General features: G+C 42.9%; 1 protein-coding gene across 7 annotated transcripts in view; it reads left to right on the top strand.

Moving 5' to 3' along the window:
- Window positions 1–18,992, top strand: part of LOC120738287 (NACHT, LRR and PYD domains-containing protein 12-like) — a 43,321-nt gene that overhangs the window by 18,881 nt on the left and 5,448 nt on the right. For 2 of the 7 annotated variants that reach the window (XM_040039470.1, XM_040039474.1), the window contains exons 5-14: window positions 268–2,059; window positions 4,388–4,561; window positions 5,481–5,654; window positions 10,873–11,049; window positions 11,225–11,401; window positions 13,083–13,262; window positions 14,210–14,386; window positions 16,575–16,751; window positions 17,007–17,180; window positions 17,678–17,715. In XM_040039470.1, coding sequence (XP_039895404.1) covers window positions 268–2,059; window positions 4,388–4,561; window positions 5,481–5,654; window positions 10,873–11,049; window positions 11,225–11,401; window positions 13,083–13,262; window positions 14,210–14,386; window positions 16,575–16,751; window positions 17,007–17,180; window positions 17,678–17,715 — 3,240 coding nt within the window. Of the gene's footprint in view, window positions 1–267; window positions 2,060–4,387; window positions 4,562–5,480; window positions 5,655–10,872; window positions 11,050–11,224; window positions 11,402–13,082; window positions 13,263–14,209; window positions 14,387–16,574; window positions 16,752–17,006; window positions 17,181–17,677; window positions 17,716–18,992 lie in introns of those variants that run through there. The other 5 variants (XM_040039471.1, XM_040039472.1, XM_040039473.1 and 2 more) reach the window with 5 other exon arrangements.

The following is an 18,992-nucleotide window of genomic DNA, read 5'->3' as shown; positions in this document are numbered from 1 at the left end:
AAAAGGGAGTTTTTCCTTCCCACTGTCGCCAAAGCGCTTGCTCATAAGGGGTCATATGGTTGTTGGGTTTTTCTCTGTATCTATTATTGCAGGATCTACTGTACAATATAAAGTGCCTTGAAGTGACTGTTGTTGGGATTTGGCGCTATATAAATAAAATAAAATTGAATTGATGAACTCAATTCTGAAAACTGGACTTCTTCTTGTGTTGTTCAGACATTGAAGAGTTTTCTTTCTCTTTAGTCTCATTGTTTTTCTTTCTTTCAGCAGATGTTGGTCCTCAGGAGGTTTTAGATGAACATAAGATCAGCCTGAGGAGAAGATGTGAACGTGTGACTGAAGGAAGTGATGAAACAGGAAGTAGAACCCTCCTCAACAGGATCTACACTGAGCTCTACATCACAGAGGGACAGAGTGAAGAGGTTCATACCCAACATGAGGTGAGGCAGCTGGAGACAGCTTCCAAGATGGACGCCCTCCATGACACTCCAATCAGGTGCCAGGACATCTTTAAAGCCTTACCTGACCAACAGAGACCCATCAGAGTGGTTCTGACCAACGGCGTGGCTGGTGTTGGAAAAACCTTCGCAGTGCAGAAGTTCACTCTGGACTGGGCAGAGGGCTTGGAGAACCAACATGTCAGTGTGGTGATTCTGCTTTCATTCAGGGAGCTGAACCTGATCAGAGATGAGCAGTACAGTCTTCTGGAGCTGCTCCATGTTTTCCATCCAACATTACAGAAGGTCACAGCAGAGAAGCTGGCTGTCTCTCAGCTTTTGTTCATCTTTGACGGCCTGGATGAAAGCAGACTTTCATTGGATTTCACCAACAGGAAGCTGCTGTCTGATGTCACACAGAAGTCATCAGTCAGCCAGCTGCTGACAAACCTCATCCAGGGGAATCTGCTTCCCTCGGCTCTCGTCTGGATAACTTCCCGACCTGCAGCAGCCAATCAGATCCCTCCTACATGTGTTGACAGGGTAACAGAAGTACGAGGCTTCACTGACGCCCAGAAGGAGGAGTACTTCAGGAGGAGATTCAGTGATGAAGAGCTGTCCAGCAGAATCATCTCCCACATGAAGACATCCAGGAGCCTCCACATCATGTGTAGAATCCCAGTCTTCTGCTGGATCACTGCTACAGTTCTGGAGCACATGTTGACTACAGAGCAGAGAGGAGAGCTGCCCAAGACCCTGACTGACATGTACTCACACTTCCTGCTGGTTCAGACAAAGAGGAAGAAGAACAAGTACCATGACGGACATGAGACGAGTCTTCAGGAGCTGACGGAGGTTGACAGGGAAGTTCTTCTGAAGCTGGGGAGGCTGGCGTTTGAACATCTGGAGAAAGGAAACATCATGTTCTACCACGAAGACCTGGAGCAGTGTGGTCTTGATGTCACGGAGGCCTCGGTGTACTCAGGAGTTTGTACAGAGATCTTCAAAAGAGAGTGTGTGATCTTCCAGAAACCAGTCTACTGCTTTGTTCATCTGAGCATTCAGGAGTTTCTGGCTGCAGTATACATGTTCCACTGTCACACCAACAGGAAGACAGAGGTGCTGGAAGCCTTCCTTGGAGAAAAGTACAGTGGGTCATCTCTGGATGATTTCCTTAAACGAGCCATGGAAAAATCCCTTCAGAGTAAAAATGGCCACCTGGACCTGTTTGTCCGCTTCCTTCATGGCCTCTCTCTGGAGTCCAACCAGAGACTCTTAGGAGGTCTGCTGGGTCAGACAGAGAGCAGTCCAGGAACCATTCAGAGAGTCATTAACAATCTTAAGGAGATGAACAGTGATGAAATTTCTCCTGACAGAAGCATCAACATCTTCCACTGTCTGGTAGAGATGAACGACCTCTCAGTACATCAGGAGATCCAAGTATTCTTGAAGTCAGCTAACAGATCAGAAAAGAGACTTTCTGAGATCCACTGCTCAGCTCTGGCCTACATGCTGCAGATGTCAGAGGAGGTTCTGGATGAGTTAGACCTAAACAAGTTCAAAGCATCATTGGATGGGCGACTGAGACTTTTTCCAGTTGTGAGGAATTGCAGAAAGGCTCGGTGAGACCAAGTCATTATTCAGTATTATTCTTCATTGTTGATTTGTAGTTTTAGTTTTTCATGTAACACGAAATTATTCTTCTTATTATTTTTAGCTTTGTATTGTAGATATTGGTCATTAATTATTTTATATACTTTTGTATTTGGACACTGAAAAAGTTCTATCACGCCATTTAAAAAACAAAGGGGTCAGAGTTATGGAACACTACAACTAGACCTACTACACCTTGTACCTTGGTAATGGAAATTAATGATGGCTGTGCTGCTCAGTTTACAGGAGATAATTTTAACTTAAATGCAGAAGTTTCCATAAGCTCTGCCTGTAGACTAAATATCCATCCATCCATTCATTTTCTTCCGCTTATCCAGGGTCGGGTCGTCAGCAGCCCAAGCAGAGAAGCCCAGACCTCCCTCTCCCCAGCCACCTCCTCCAGCTTATCCGGGGGAACACCAAGGCGTTCCTAGGCCAGCCGAGAGACATAATCTCTCCAGCGTGTCCTGGGTCTGCCCCGGGGCCTCCTCCTGGTGGGACATGCCCGGAAATCCTCGCCCAAGAGGCGGCCAGGGGGCATCCTTGTCAGATACCCGAACCATCTCAACTGGCTCCTTTCGATGTGGAGGAGCAGCGGCTCTACTCTGAGCCCCTCCCGAATGGCCGAACTTCTCACCCTATCTCTAAGGGAGAGGCCAGCCACCCTTCGGAGGAAGCCCATTTCCGTCGCTTGTATTCGCGATCTCGTTCTTTCGGTCACTACCCACAGCTCGTGGTCATGGGTGAGGGTAGGGACGTAGATCGACCGGTAAATTGAGAGCTCCGCTTTTACACCCAGCTCTCTCTTCACCACAGCGTCCGCATCACTGCAGCTGCTGCACCAATCTGTCTTTCAATCTCCTGCTCCCTTCTCCCATCACTCGTGAACAAGACCCCGAGAAAAAGGAAAAAGCTGAAAATTTAAATAGTTAAAAGTTGAAATGCGAATAATTGATTTTTGTATTATATGATTTATTTATTACATTTTATGTGGAGTGAATGAATAAAAGTATATTTACGGTGGCCCCTACAGACAAAGCACATACAAACTTCAAATCACGTACGAACTCTGAAGCACGTACAAACTCCAAAACACGTAAAAACACGTAAAAACTCCAAAACACGTAAAAACTCCAAAACACGTAAAAACACGTACAAACTCCGAAGTACGTACAAACTCCAAAACACGTGAAAACTCAGAAGCACATAAAAACTCAAAACACGTACAAAAGACAACAGAAGTGCTCCAGGATGCTAGGGGGCAGTGTTGAACTTTTGTTACCTAGTGGCTACACAAGCCAGCAAGTACCAGCGACCGGATTTGGTGTGTGGTAATAACAGGTAAATGAACGATTTTTTTTTTTTAAATTATTTGACTATATATGAATGCTTGTGTATAAATACACAAACAATACACATATGCTTTCATGCTTTCAATTGTGTAATTTAAGTGATCTAGGTAGCTCTGTTTTGGAAGTTCAGTTCATGCTAGAAATGTGTTTTGGAGTTTGTATGTGCTTTTTGGAGTTTGTACGTGTTTTGTCTCTAGGGGCCACTGCATATATTTATATATAAACATATATAAATAAAACCACTTTTTTTTTTACATTAGTAATTCCTTTTGTGCATAATTTTATATTATTGTTAATAATAAATAAATTAAAGCAACAAAACAACCTGAAGAGCCGGTTCGGAGCCGAAAGAGCCGGCTCTTTTTAGTGAGCCGAGCCGAAAGAGCCGGTTCTCTAAAAAGAGCCGGAAATCCCATCACTAGTGGCCATGGAAGTAATTGGAATACTTGAAGTCAATGATTTGGGTGGATGAGTGAATACTTTTAGCAATATGGTGTATGTTAAATTATCTCCTGCTTTGAAATTTGTGTATTTACAACTTTGTGTGGAAAGAAAATGCACTGTACTTACAGAGAGATAGTAGTGTTTATGCATTTAACCAGGACAGCTAAGCACAAATAGTACCAGCATCAGAATAGTAGTCATGATATACCGATCTGCTGAAAAAGAAAGGGAGTTGAATTCAATGTACCCTTCTTTATTCCTGAACTAACTGGCAGTGAGCAAACTCTGAAAACATTAGACAATATTGGACTCTTGCTTTGTATAAACATCATTAGAAAATAACAGAATCATTCTTGTGTCTCGTGTCAAACACCTGAACATGATCAGAGTTGAACCATAGATGTAAAGAGCAGATGTTCATTAGATTATGGTGGCAGAAAGTTTTGTTGTCATATGTCTTGTGCGTTTACAATAACTCATTTATATATTCTCTAATCACAGACTGACTCATTGTGTACTCTCAGCCGCTCACTGTGAGGTTGTGGCCTCAGCTCTGAAGTCTAACCCCTCTCATCTAACAGAGCTGGACATGAGTCAAAACAACCTGGAGGATTCAGGGGTGAAACTGCTCTCAGCTGGACTGGAGAGTCCAAACTGTCAGCTGAAGACTCTGAGGTCAGTTCACTGACTTCAGCTGTTTTTTGTTTGTTTGTTTGTTTGTTTGTATATTTCAGATAATATTAAACAATATTTATTTTTAAAATGTTCATGATTTTCCGTAACACAAATCTGAAGACATTTCAGTGCATCTAAAAAATGTTTTGTCTTTCTAAATGACCAAACATATGTTTTTCCTTTTGGCTCCAAGTAGAACTTAAAGATATGAAAAGAGATTAACCAACCACTGACACAAGTTGAAATGTTTGACGGGACAGTTTTTAAGCCTCCAAAGGTTCATGTTGTGCTCCATCAGTCAGTGAAGATGAAGTCAGGATGTGAATGAGGCTTTTGAAAATCTAATGATAGCAGATAAAGGCAGGCTGCTTAGACTGCGCATCTGTATAAATATATATTTAGAGACATGGCTCAAATAGAATATAGAAAGATGAATGCAAAAGCTAATAAAGGTACAGTTAGGAGCTCTTTCTCAGATGACTGTGTTTGAGTTGTGATATTGTGTATATAGTGCATGAAGAAATATTTGATGAGTAAGAAATGTGAAAGTTTAAACAGCACCGCAAACATATATATATCTTGTGTTACTGCTGCTCATTTAAAACTGACAAGATGTACAAGTCATTTACAAAGCCAGCAGGCTCTGACTACAAAGATTTGAGAAAGTCAAGTATTAAATCAAATATGACTGAAAGTACTCATTGAGATGTTCAAATGTATTGTAAATGTATTGTATCTATAACTAGTGAGTCCTGGCAGTCTGACCTACCTGCTGTTTGTGTCTAAGAAGGAGACAAGTGGAATGGTGATTGGAATGATTTAGGATGCGTGCCTTGTTTGTTGGAAATAATCTTGTTGATAAGAACATATAAGAATGAATCACAAATTATTTTGTCTATATGTTTTGTTCTTTATTCAGATTGAAGGACTGCTGGTTGTCAGTTAACAGCTGTGAGTCTCTGCTGTCTGCTCTGGATTCCAGTCCTTCCCATCTGAGAGAACTTGACCTGAGTAAAAACCATCTGCATGATTTACATGTGAAACAACTGTGTGGTTTTCTGGAGAGTCCACACTGTAGACTGGAGACTCTGAGGTTAATCACCATGTTTTACTTTTTGTGCTAGGATGATTATAATGTGAAAGCTGTGGTCACACTAAATTCAAAATCCACCCTGGGGATCTTCATGTTAAAGTCCATTCTCTTCTTTAGTTGTTTAGTTCATTCACTGAAGCAAAAACCTAAAATAATTGTTCTCAACTTATGACCCAACTTAGCCTGCTATGGCTCCTGAACTTTATTAATTCAGAGAGGGCTCCCTGATTAACTGTATACTGTTCTTTCAGTTCTAAGTGCATAACAGGTTTGACATTAACCACTGAATTATTCATTGTATAGTTCATATAATTATGATTGACAGAAAACTATTTTGAATAGATAAAGATTTTGATTATTTTCAGCAAAGAAAATACGAAAAATGCCATTGGCTTAAGCTTCAGTTTGAAAATATGTTATGTTGGTATCTTAATTGAACAGTAAACTCCATATCTTTGGCTTTGGAGAGATGGCCATGCAAAACAGCACATTTAAGGCAAGAGGACAGACAGAAAACACCTGTTCTGTGAATTCAGCTATCAAGGTTAAGTCACAGAGTATTTCTCCTAGCTTATTTCTTCCACTGAGGAAGCTATCAGTCTGAGCACTGCAACATGCTTTAAACAGAGAGGTTGGAGCTGGCATAAGCAGGAATGGTTTTCACATGAAAAAGCTACTAAATGAGGAAAAACATTCAGCTTTGCTGACAAAGGCAGCTCTCGGTTGCTGTGGCCTTCTTATTATGTAGCATATCCCACTGGCTCTTTAAAATGGTCTGTGCTAGCTTATATAGCATAAGACACTGACATAATTTTTTTTAATTCGGTTTGGATTTATTTAGCATTATGAGATATGTAAAACAACAAAACAGAATCCTCTTTATCATCTACAATACAAAGCTGTTCTGACATGAAATAGTAAATATATTATAAATATATAATAAATATAAAACAGCGGGGAAGAGGAACAGTGATGAAGGGCAAAAAACAAAAACCAACAAAAGCAGACAAAAAATACATATATCAATCACCTGGATCACCTGTTGAGAAAGAAAAAAGAGAAAACAACCAAAAAAGAGAGAACAATATAATAAAGAATCAGAATCAGAATCAGAATCAGAAAGGGGTTTATTGCCAAATGTTGAGCAGGTTTACAACATTAGGAAATTGCTGCGGTGCTTCAGTGCAAACATAGTGTCATAAATAGCACTTAAATAGACATGAAAAAAATAAAAGTAGGAATAAGAATTAAAGTGCTACGTAGAAAGATATGTGCATGAGATATACATGAGATATATACATGAGAATAAGAATTAAGAGTGCTACGTAGAAAGATATATACATGAGTGCAGGTGGTGATCAGTGCCAAACATGGAATGATGCAGTGACACAGCGTAGGGTCATGTGTTAGTGGCGGGGACAGTCATATGGTTATTGTTCATGTGTCCAACAGCAGAGGGGAAGAAACTGTTCTTATGGCGAGAGGTTCTGGTGCGAATGGACCGGAGCCTCCTGCCTGAGGGTAGCAGGTCAAACAGACTGTGTCCAGGGTGAGAAGGGTCAGCTGAGATCCGAGCTGCACGCCGCAATGTCCTGGAGGTGTACAGGTCCTGCAAAGATGGGAGTCTGCAGCCAATCACCTTCTCAGCAGAGCGCACAACACGCTGCAGTCTCTGTTTGTCCCTGATAGTGGCTCCAGCGTACCACACGGTGATGGAGGAGGTGAGGATGGACTCGATGATTGCAGTGTAGAACTGCATCATCGTCCGTGTTGGCAGGTTGAATTTCTTCAGCTGCCTCAGGAAGTACATCCTCTGCTGGGCTTTCTTGATGACGGAGGTGATGGTGGGCTCCCATTTCAGGTCCTGGGTGATGGTGGTACCCAGGAAGCGGAATGAGTCCACAGAGGTGATGGGGGTGTCAGTCAGGATGATGGGGGGGAGTGGGGCTGTGTGCTTCCTGAAGTCCACAATAATCTCCACTGTCTTCTGGGCATTCAGCACCAGGTTGTTGTGGCTGCACCAGGACACCAGACGTTCAACCTCCCTCCTGTAGGCAGACTCATCCCCGTCCGAGATGAGCCCAATAACGGTGGTGTCATCAGCAAACTTGATTAGCTTGACAGACTGGTGGGTGGAGGTGCAGCAGTTGGTGTACAGGGAGAAGAGCAGAGGAGAAAGAACACAGCCCTGAGGGGAGCCGGTGCTGATGGTCCGGGAGTCCGAGACATTCTTTCCCAGCCTCACATGCTGCTTCCTGTCCGTCAGGAAGTCAGTGATCCACCGGCAGATGGGATCAGGCACATTCATCTGGGAAAGCTTGTCTCGGAGATGGTCTGGAAGGATGGTGTTGAAGGCAGAGCTGAAGTCCACAAACAGGATCCTGGCGTAGGTTCCTGGGGAGTCCAGATGCTGCAGGATGAAGTGTAGGGCCATGTTGATGGCGTCGTCTACAGACCTGTTGGCTCTATATGCAAACTGCAGGGGGTCCAGGAGGGGAGCCGTGAGGGTCTTGAGATGGGAGAGAACTAGGCGCTCAAATGACTTCATGACCACAGATGTCAGAGCCACGGGTCTGTAGTCATTTAGTCCAGTGATCCTAGGTTTCTTGGGGACAGGGATTATGGTAGAGGACTTGAAGCAGGCAGGCACATGACATGCCTGCAGTGAGGAGTTGAAAATGCCAGAAAACACTGGGGCCAGCTCGTTTGCACAGTGTCTGAGGGTGGCAGGAGACACACCGTCTGGGCCGGGAGCTTTCCGAGCATTCAGATTCTTAAACTGCTTCCTCACATCTGCTTCATGAATATGAAGAGTTGTGGTGGGAGGAGGTGGTGTGAAATCCTCTTTTGTGTGGGGTGAGGAGGGGGGTGTTGTAGGTGAACAGTTTGAAGGTGGTGATGGCTCTATGGAGGGGGGAGAGGTGGGGGGAATTAGTGTCCAAAGTGCCTCTATTGTTGGGGCCGTTGGAGGTGTGAAGGCTGCCTGATGGCTCGTCAAAACGGCAGTAAAAGTCGTTAAGGGTGTTGGCTAAGAGCAAGTCATCAGTGGAGTGGGGGGTTTTAGGCTTGTAGTTGGTGATATTCCTAAAACCTTTCCACACAGAGGCCGAGTCATTCTCTGAGATCTGCTGCTGCATCTTCTCAGAGTGCTGTTGTTTAGCAATGTCCACTTCTTTAGTGAACCTGTACTTGGCCTCTCTGTAGCAGTCCCTGTCTCCGCTTCTGAACGCCTTTCTCTTTTCCAGCCACAGCTTTTTGAGTTTAGGAGTAAACCAGGGTTTGTCATTGTTATAACTCACCCTGGTGCGTGATGGCACAATGCTGTCCTCACAGAAGTGGATATAGGAGGTGACAGTGTCCGTAAACTCGTCCAAGCTGTTAGAAGCAGCCTTCATTGTGTCCCAGTCTGTGGTCTCCAAACACGTGCGAAGCTCCTCCACAGCCTCGTTGCTCCACAGTTTTTTAGTCCTCACGACAGGTTTGGAGAGCTTCAGCCTCTGTCTGTACGCGGGGATTAGGTGGATCATGACGTGGTCAGAAAGTCCGAGTGAAGCGCGGGGCACCGCGCGATAGGCCCCGCTGATCGTGCTGTAACAGTGGTCTAATGTCCTCTCCTCTCTGGTCGGGCATTTAATATACTGCTTGTATTTGGGAAGCTCATGGCTCAGATTGGCTTTGTTAAAGTCCCCAAGAGCAATGAACGTCATCACGATGATCTATGTGAATATAACAGTAAATACTAAATGTTAAACATTATTGTGCAACACGTAAGATCGACAGCGCACAGTGTGCTTTGAGGTAGCAGCCAAAAAGGGTGTAGTTTGTGTCTGTGAGCAACCGTGTGTAACCTGTGAGCATGAGCGCCCTTGTATTTAAAAGGTTCCTTCATGTAATGATCTGTTAGAGGGTGTGGGGGGGGGGGCCATAGCCCCGTCCACCAGGGCATGAAGCAGGTATGGAGGAGATCCAGGCTCCAGACATCCAGAGGCCCTCAGAGCACAAGAGAACAAGGAAGACCAATGGAGGGGCAACCTTGCCACTCTCCCAGAAAGAGCTGAGGAGAGCCCCAGATGAGGGGTTACTCAGCATCCCCAGAGCAGAAGCCAGGGGGGGTTGCAGTGACGCGCCCGTGAGCTCCGCTGGCAGCCAGCTGTGCCAGAGTGACCAAGCTCCAGGCAGAGAGGCTGAGGGCACCCCACCTCCGAAGGGGCCCGAGCGAGCCCCAGGTTCCAGGCCCTGATAAGCAGCCACCAGGAGTGAGCCGGTGCGTACCCGGACGCCCATCCCCGGACACAAAGAACCACCAATGCACTCATGTCTGAGGGCGTCTGCCACTGGCAGGGGAAGTGGTGGGGGGAGATAGGCCTCCATACCTTGGAGGGCCTGAGATGTCCCTGGAGAGGTAGTGTCTGATACCCGGCCTGACATATAGACACAGACAAACAGGCACACACAGATACAAACATCCATTCCCACCCTCATGCTCTCATAGGCAATTACTCAGCACTCACCCAACGTGGAGACAGACATAAAGAGACCCTGTACACACAATCACACTCCCCAAGCGTACTCTATACCCCAGGTCTAGGTACCCTTGCCCCTGGAGGGGGAAACTGCACCCAGACCCAGGTAGTGTTACCCTCTTCCCTGGGGTGGAGAAAATCAGACCGCCCCTATTCCGCAGCAGCAGGGAGGCCCCACATTTCAGACCCCAATCGGACGTCCAACTCCTCCTCCCAGCCCCCCCGCCCCAACAGGCAACAGAGAATGTGGGTGTGTGAAGACTCCAAAGGAAGCTAACAAACTCTTAAATTATTATTAGACTCATTATTAGACTCAGTTGTCTTCTCTCAAACTGTAACATATCACAGAAACTGAAGAATTAACATTATTTAATTTAAGAACCCCTCCTTTGTTTGTATAACAGCTTAGTCCAGCTGTATAACAGCTGGACTAAGCAGCACTGTCATTCTCCCGTGCTCAGCCCACTTTCCTGTCTGCTTTTCACACCTCCCTATCAGTAAAGGCAGACATGCAGAAAAATCTCAGACAGTTTTTTTTTCCTGTATAATGTTATTAAAATTAAAAACATGCTGTCTGAGAGTTTGAGTGCTTCTGACAGAATCATCTTGGTTTTATTTATTTATTTATTTATTTTACTAAACCTCTTCTTACACAGAAAAATGTTCTGCATAATGAATTGTTTGTTTTTATTCAGACTGGGAGGCTGCCGTTTGTCAGAGAGCAACTGTACCTCTCTAGTGTCAGCGCTGAAATCCAACCCCTCACATCTAAGAGAACTAGACCTGAGCTCTAATGACAACATGCAGGATTCAGGAGTAAAGCAACTGTGTGGTTTTCTGGAGAATCCACACTGTCGACTGGAGACTCTGAGGTTGGACATCATGTTTTAGTTGTGCTGAGATGAATATGATGTGAAAATTTGCACTAAATTGGAGATGCAATTTAGAATGATCAATTCATAATTATGTCTGAACATATTACAAAACACTGAATAAGTTCAAACAACGGGTTTGGTTACATTGTTTTTTGTTTCCAATTGTATTCAGATTGGAACGCTGCAGTTTGTCAGAGATCAGCTGTGCTGCTCTTGTCTCAACTCTTAAATCCACACCCTCCCATCTGAAACATCTGGACCTGAGTGAAAACAGGAACCTGCAGGATTCAGGTGTGGAGCTGCTGTGTGGTTTTCTGGAGAGTCCACACTGTATACTGGAGACTCTGAGGTCAGACACAGTGTTTTAGTTTTGTGCCAAGATGAATATGATGTGAAAATTGTGCTGACACTAAACTAAAATGATAGGGCTGATATTATACTGATCCATACTGAGCATCTGGAGCATATGGTGTATGGACGATCTGATATCCTCGTGTTGGCGTTGTTCCCTCGTCATCAATACAACAATAATGTTGTTCCAGGTTCAACATTACAAGTGACCAATCACCTTCTCCTGACAGCATCCGCGACCTCGAAAAAAAACAAACGCCTTCAAAAAAATCTACTTCACTTGCGAGAAGAGAAACCACCTCTGTAAGGACAATATGTATAATGCTTACCGTTTATTAAAGAAAAGTATCCTGAAATTCAAAGAAATCAAGTTCCTGTATCGGCGGACAGAAGCGGTTGTGAATTAGATTTTTTTAAGGTGGTATTTTTCAAAGGCACAAAAGGGGGATGTCACAACAATGTGATTGGTCACTTGCAATGTTGAACCTGGAACAACATTTATTATGATGATGTGGGAACAACACCGACACGAGGATATCAGATCATCCTATGGGGACATAGTTGTTAGGTTTTGTATTGTTGATTGTCATTTATGCTTAGAAATATCTACTCATATATGCTTAGAGTTTTATAATTAGTTGTAGATTGGTAGAGGTTTGATCCTTGATAGTCTGCAAACTTTGTGTGCATTAGAGAGCACTCTGGGAGCATGGGAGAGGTCGTACCTTCTCTTATTGTTTTATGGTAGGATAAACGTGGCTATATCTGTTTTAGGCTAAGTGCCTTTTGTTTAGATGAACCGCTGGACTTCCAGACCAGCAGGTTTAGGGAAGTCATTTATGGGGTCACACTCTGACCCCACACACACATACAAACACAGACACACACACACACACTTACACAACGCACAGGCAAGGTACTCTTTGTTTGTATGTAGACCTCATATGTTAATGAAGCTATGTATATTCATGTAACCTCAATAAAAGAGCAGTGTTACAGGGGAGCGGACGAGAGCAACTGGGGTCAAGCGAAGGAACGGCGTTTGTCCGGTTCTCTCCCGTGCACGAGAAACATGAAGAACTTTGCCTACTTCGTGTCTTGCTTGCTGTGTAATTATATTGTCTTCAACGTTCCAGCGAATAGGTTCAAGCTACAAACCTATCAATAGTCTTCTATTATTTATTGCAGCAGAACAATGTTGAGATTTGAAAAGTTAAAACAATGATACTCTTGATAACTTGTGGCTCACAGTGTGTATCCAGCCTGCCAAAGGGTTCTAACTTGCCTGCTGACCGTTCCCATCTCAGAGAGAGTTGACATTGATTGATTGTGCATTGTTTTTACTCACAGTTAGCATAAGACATTGCAGCATAACTCTTCATAAAATGTACTTTGTGACAAAGCCAGACTTCAGGAACATGAGGGTAAATAAGTAGGATGGTAACCTTCCATAAAAATCTTCTATGGATAATACTTGGTAAATATCCAGAAAACTTCACTTAACATTTAAATCTATCGGACATTTAAATAAAACCAAAAATCATGTTTAACAAGAAAACATTCCGTATTAAAACAGCTGTTTGTGGTTTCTGCTCTCTAATCTTCTGCATCAAGGTTATCAAAGACTGAACGATTTCAAGAAGAACTTTAACTAATAATATATATTTTTCTTTTTTCAGATTAAAGAACTGCAGGTTGTCAAAGATCAGCTGTTCTTATCTGGTCTCAGCTCTTGCTAAGTCCAACTCCTCCCATCTGAGAGAGCTTGATGTGAGCCACAACAACACACTATTGGATTCAGGAGTGAAGAAGCTGTGTGGTTTTCTAGGGAGTCCACACTGTAGACTGGAAACTCTGAGGTCAGTCACCATATTTTAGCTGTGCTGAGACAAATATGTGAAAGCTGTGCTGACATTAAACTGCAGACATGTGGCTGACATTATACTGAATCACAGTAAGAATCACAGCATGTGTAATAATTGCACACTTTCATTACCTTTATGCTTCTAAAAGACATGCTGGGTAATAATAGCTACAGCTGTGAGAGGCGCAATTGCCACAGAACTCTCAAGAAAGGAAACGTGGAAAGGAGGGTCAAGAAAAGAGGCCAGAACTAAGCTCAACTGCAACAGAGGAACAGTCCTCTAGACATTTTTTGTTCTTAAACCTCATATTCTCAGATAGGATTGTATTGGAATATTCCTGAGAATTACAAAAGAAACTGAAAGTCTGGTACAAAATACAAAACTTCTAAAAATCCCTGAACTGAAGTCAGGGTTTTAAAAAATGCCTAATTTTACTTAGTTTAAAATTAGTTTTACTAATTTATTACTGATAGTTATTTATTTTACTAGATAAAAAATGCAACACTCCCATACCCACCCGTCTGACAACGAGCCAGCTATAACAACAGCTGGCTATAAGCTAATGTTGTGCCAGACAATGCTCGACTTCAGTGTTCTAAAAACACACACTTTCCCACCAATAAACAGTTTGATTGCATTCTCACATCATATGAGTGTTTATTTGCTAATTCTCTTGTCCAAAATGTTTCATTCTGTAAATTCTCTTCCAAATTCAACCGGAAGGTTGGAAACTTGGAGATTTATAATACAACCAGTTTCTAAAGATGTAACAAGTGGTGGAGCTGCAGACTTTTTTGGTTTGACTGTTTCAACCTGCATCCTTTTGGTCTGAGTTGTTTGAAGTTTCTGTTTTCTGAATTTTTACATTTTGTAACGTCTTCAGCCCCAAAAAGATCCCAAAGCTTTGTCTGATAAACGTACCTATTTTATTCTTTATCCAGACTGGGGAACTGTGCTTTGTCAGAAATCAGCTGTGATTATCTGGCCTCAACTCTAAAGTCCAGACCCTCTCATCTAAGAGAACTTGACCTAAGTGGCAATAAAAATCTGCAGGATTCTGGAGTAGAGCAGCTGTGTGGTTTTCTGGAGAGCCCACACTGTCGACTGGAGACTTTGAGGTCAGACACAGTTGTGATGCAACATTATATCCAATATTATAAGGGTAAAGCCGAGGATCTTCAGTCACTGTAGCATGTTGATGCTTTAAATCAGATTCAGACAATGCTGTTGACATTGATGTACTTTCTGTACCTTTCTAGCTACAGTTTTAGACAACATCTGTCTCTGTTTGGAGTTCAAAGATGATGAGGACAAGGGGGTGTCCAAATTCATGGGCTGCATCCTCCTGAGGCCGCATTTGTAGGCCGATTACGTCACAGCGACGCGACGAAGGCTGTCCAAATTCGTAGACTCCTCCAAATGCAGCTGACAAATGCGTCCTCCTTTTCCCCGAATTTAAAGGATGGGTCGGGTGTGTCCTTCGTGGCCCACCATATCCCAGAATTCATAGCGTGGCCCAGCCAAACTCCAGTTTCCAACAATGGCGGCTGCTACTAAGTTTTAAAATTACTCTTATTAATCTTTCTGGGTCACAAAATAAACTTTTAACATATTTTCAGAGAATGTAGCTGTGTAAACTTCAAATATCTGCTCGGTTTATCAAGACATCACATATTTGCAAAAGTGCTCCGATGTTTTCGTAGACATCTGTTACCCACCAGCTCGATAGCTAGCTGGGAGCTCGAGGGTCACTAGAGCCGCCGAGAACGGCAAACTCTCGACACATGTTCAGATCACCGCGGTTCTTCGCTACTCAGTTTAAACAGGATATATAAGTGACTTAGACAACCTAAAAATGTTGTTTGGCTTTTTTCAGTGTTTTATTTGTTTGTGAGTAAATCGGTTTGGCTGAGATTAAAGTTATTCGATTAGATTAGATAAAATAAAACTATTAATCCATCGGGTGGGTTCCTCCTTGGTTTTCACACAGCTGAATAAACATCAAACAGAAAACTGAATAATCAGAAGTGTGAGACGGTCGAGAGTTTACTCCAGTGTCCTGTTATATTTTAGATAGCAAGGAGCAGACGGCCGAGTTTATTAAACTCCACCGAGACAGCGGTGACGCAAATCTGAAGGCTGGACCGTCCCATTGCACTGCAGTTTACTTTCAGCCTACCCGACCTTCTGAGGACCCGGCCTTCGCGGTCTACGTGGGCTGGGTCCTCAGGAGGACGCAGCCTATGAATTTGGACACCCCTTAACCTTAGTTACTCTAGGCCAGAATAATAGTCTACAGCGGTCTATTAATGCAAACACAAAAGAATAATAAACTGAGACGTGGGATGAACAAAAGATACCAGAAATGAACCAAAAATGTTTTTGTTCAAGAGGTGTGTCATAACTACTGGACAGACTCACGCGCAGACAGAGTTCTTTGCAAACAAAAGAAGACAATTTATTTACAACAGGGAACACACCCTTTAGTGCTATACTTTGAGTTGGATCCAGGGCTCCAGGGAGAGGGGGCAATCCACACACACGCTTCCTCTTCAGCACAGTCACCGCCAGAGCTCCTCCACACACACTCACTCTCTCCTTTTCAGCCGCACTCGCTCCAAAACTCCACTCATGCAGGGTCCGTAATCTGGTCCAGAAGGGGGATATCTACACACAGAATACAACAGTTAGTTCCACAGGCAAATATACACAAAGCACTCTTTTGATCAAGCCAAGAGCGCGAACTCAGGAGATTCCACATTCCAGCGGCGAGCTACTCTGTGCCACTGCCTTAAATAGCAGCTGGGGAAATCAGCCAGATCAGCAGCAGGTGGTGACAATCACACGGGTGTGTGGGCCAAGAGCGAGAGCCCGTAACGAGCTCCGCCCAGGCAGAGAGGAGGAGGAAAAATAACAACACCTGTAGCCAGCATGAGCCAGCCAGAGAGACAAGGGGACCGTGACAAGATGTCTGTTGTTTCTAGACTCCTGAAATGTGTATAAGCTACAATAAAGCTATGAAATGGCACATTGTGCAACAACAATAATAATACTAACATCAAGTTAGTACAACTTATGAAAAAGAAATATTAATGGAAAAAAACACTGACTTCATCTACAATAAATTCTTTCAAAAACAATGGTTAAGGATTTGAAATTAATGACTTATTAGTTTTATCTGACAGATATTCATTTGCAGTTGTTTTCATTTAATAACCATTTTTCTGTTCTCTCTCTGAACGATGAAAAACTGAACAATTTCAAGCAGAAACTTTTGAGCTTACAAATGTATTTTGTTTTATTCAGACTGGAGGACTGCAGCTTGTGTGAACACAGCTGCAGATTTCTGGTGTCAGCTCTGAAGTCCAACCCCTCCTTTCTTAGAGAGCTGGACCTGAGCTCCAACTACAAACTGCAGGATTTAGGAGTGGAGCGTTTGTGTGGTTTTCTGGAGAGTCCACAGTGCAGACTGGAAACTCTGAGGTCAGTCACCATGTTTTCAAGTTTTGTTTTCCACTGACCTGCAGACATTAGACTGATATACTGACCCACACTGTGGTTCTTCATAATGGAGTCTTAATTGTTAAAGTTGGAGATAAAAAGTTTGGCTCTAAAAGGATAAAAACATGTCAATCTGTGGCCACAGGCATGTTTAATAAAAGTAAACAATAAACAATAACTATATGATTTCAAGAATAAGTTTGTACAATAACCTTAAATTTTTTACTTTTTACTCAGACTGGAGTACTGTGGTCTGTCAGAGATCAGCTGTGAGTATCTGGCTTCAGCGCTAAAGTCCAGCCCGTCCTATCTGAGCGAGCTGCGCCTGAGAGGAAACAACCTGCAGGAATCGGATCTGAAGCAGCTGTCTGAGCTTGTGGAGAATCCACAGTGGAGACTGGAGACTCTTGGGTCAGTAGAGGGTCGCAGTTTTTTTTTAGTTAAATAACACTAAGCTGAAAGCTGGAAGTAGATGTAAAAAATGTTTGACTAAAATAAAAATAAAAAGTTGACTTTAGAAAAAACTCATTGAAATGATATTGTTTAATATATTACCTGAAATTAAGAAAAACAAGAACAGAAAATGAGTTTAGTTTTAGTCTTTTGTCAGTCTGGTCAGATATGACAAATCAAGCTTCAAGTCCATATTTTTAAGTTCAGCTGAACCAATTTAAAAAATGTGATTTAATAAATATTCAGTATTTGTTGTTGTTGCTGTGCTTAGATAAAGATCCTATAAAATTGTAGAGCAACCCAACAAACCAAAGATCTCCTTTGTGCAGAACTTTCTGACTGGAGAGAAAAAAAATCAATTTTTAAATGTAATTTTTTAAAAATTAATAAAGCTGATCTGAAGCTTCAAGCAAAGATGGATTATTCTACTCAAACTCTTCTGTTTGTATCTGCAGGGTTGACAGGATGATTGAACCTTCCAATGAAAATGCCTGTGAGTACTGACATGTCTCCTATTCACCAATACTTTATTAACAGCATCAAATATGTATATGACTGTGTGCTTATTTTAACATAGAAATCCTATAAATTATGTTGTATGGAGGTGTGGAAAATATTTGAAAAATGTATTTCAAACATGCTAAAATGCTACAAGGTTTAAATAAAAAGGCCATAAAACATTTTAACATCTTAAACATCTTAAAATTCAAAATTGCAATTTGATGATGAACAGGTATATTTCATGTTTTAGAAATCATAATAGTTAGAAGGTTACTACTCGGGACTCCTGAACTCCTCCTAGATATCTTTTCTTAGCCGGCTGCACTCAAACGCTGGACGTGGAGAAGCTCATAGCTGATGTGAGACACTAACCCAGCAGCTTCACTGCATCAGAACCTTTTGACACTTCCACTCTCATATTTCGAGTTCAGCGCATAAACTTTGAAACAGCCTTCCTGCATCATCCTGTGAGGTCGACTGAGTATGCAGGCTGTTTCTTGCACACCCCATCATTGGATCACAGCAAATGTTTCTATGCAAATATTTATTGAGAATGCACGAGTGCAATTTTGTATGTTGGGATATGCACACCTCTTTAATGTGTTTTCAACCAACCTGTGAATCCCTTTTGTGACTGTGCGCTTTGAAGAGTGCTCTCCTTATAGAGTTATTGTTATCTTTTAAAAATAGATGAGTGATACGCACGTTCAGCTACAGGGGGCAGTACAACTGCGCCAGGAGATGCTGCTCTAGTCCAGCATCTCCTGGCGTAGGTGTCCTGAAGCGGGGGGAGAGCAATCCTGCAGCAGCGTTCTGCTGTACGGATCACTCTCTGGAGAGCTTTTTGGTCCTTCACACAGCTGTTCCCAAACCACGATGTCATGTTCTGTGTGAGGATGCTCTCCACAGCGCCTGTATAGAAAATCTTGAGGATCTTTGGAGAGACCCTGAACTTCCTCAGTTGTCGTAGCTGGTACAGGCGCTGCCTAGCCTTTTTGGTCTGGACCTGAATGTGGGCAGCCCATGTCAGGTCTGAGGAGATGTGGACACCAAGATACTTGAAGGACTGCACCCTCTCCACTGGAGCTCCATTGATGATGATGGGCTTTAAGTCTCTGTGCTGACTCCTTCTGAAGTCCACCACCAGCTCCTTGGTCTTGCTGACGTTCAGCTGGAGGTGGTTGTCCTGGCACCATGATGCCAGATTCTTCACTTCATCCATGTAGGCCGCCTCATCGTTGTTGGAGATGGCGCCCAACACCACTGTGT

The sequence above is a fragment of the Simochromis diagramma genome, unplaced genomic scaffold (assembly GCF_900408965.1).
Source record: "Simochromis diagramma unplaced genomic scaffold, fSimDia1.1 OVJJ01000567.1, whole genome shotgun sequence".
Classification (NCBI taxonomy): Eukaryota; Metazoa; Chordata; class Actinopteri; order Cichliformes; family Cichlidae; genus Simochromis; species Simochromis diagramma.
This window is presented reverse-complemented; position numbering and strand designations above follow the sequence as displayed.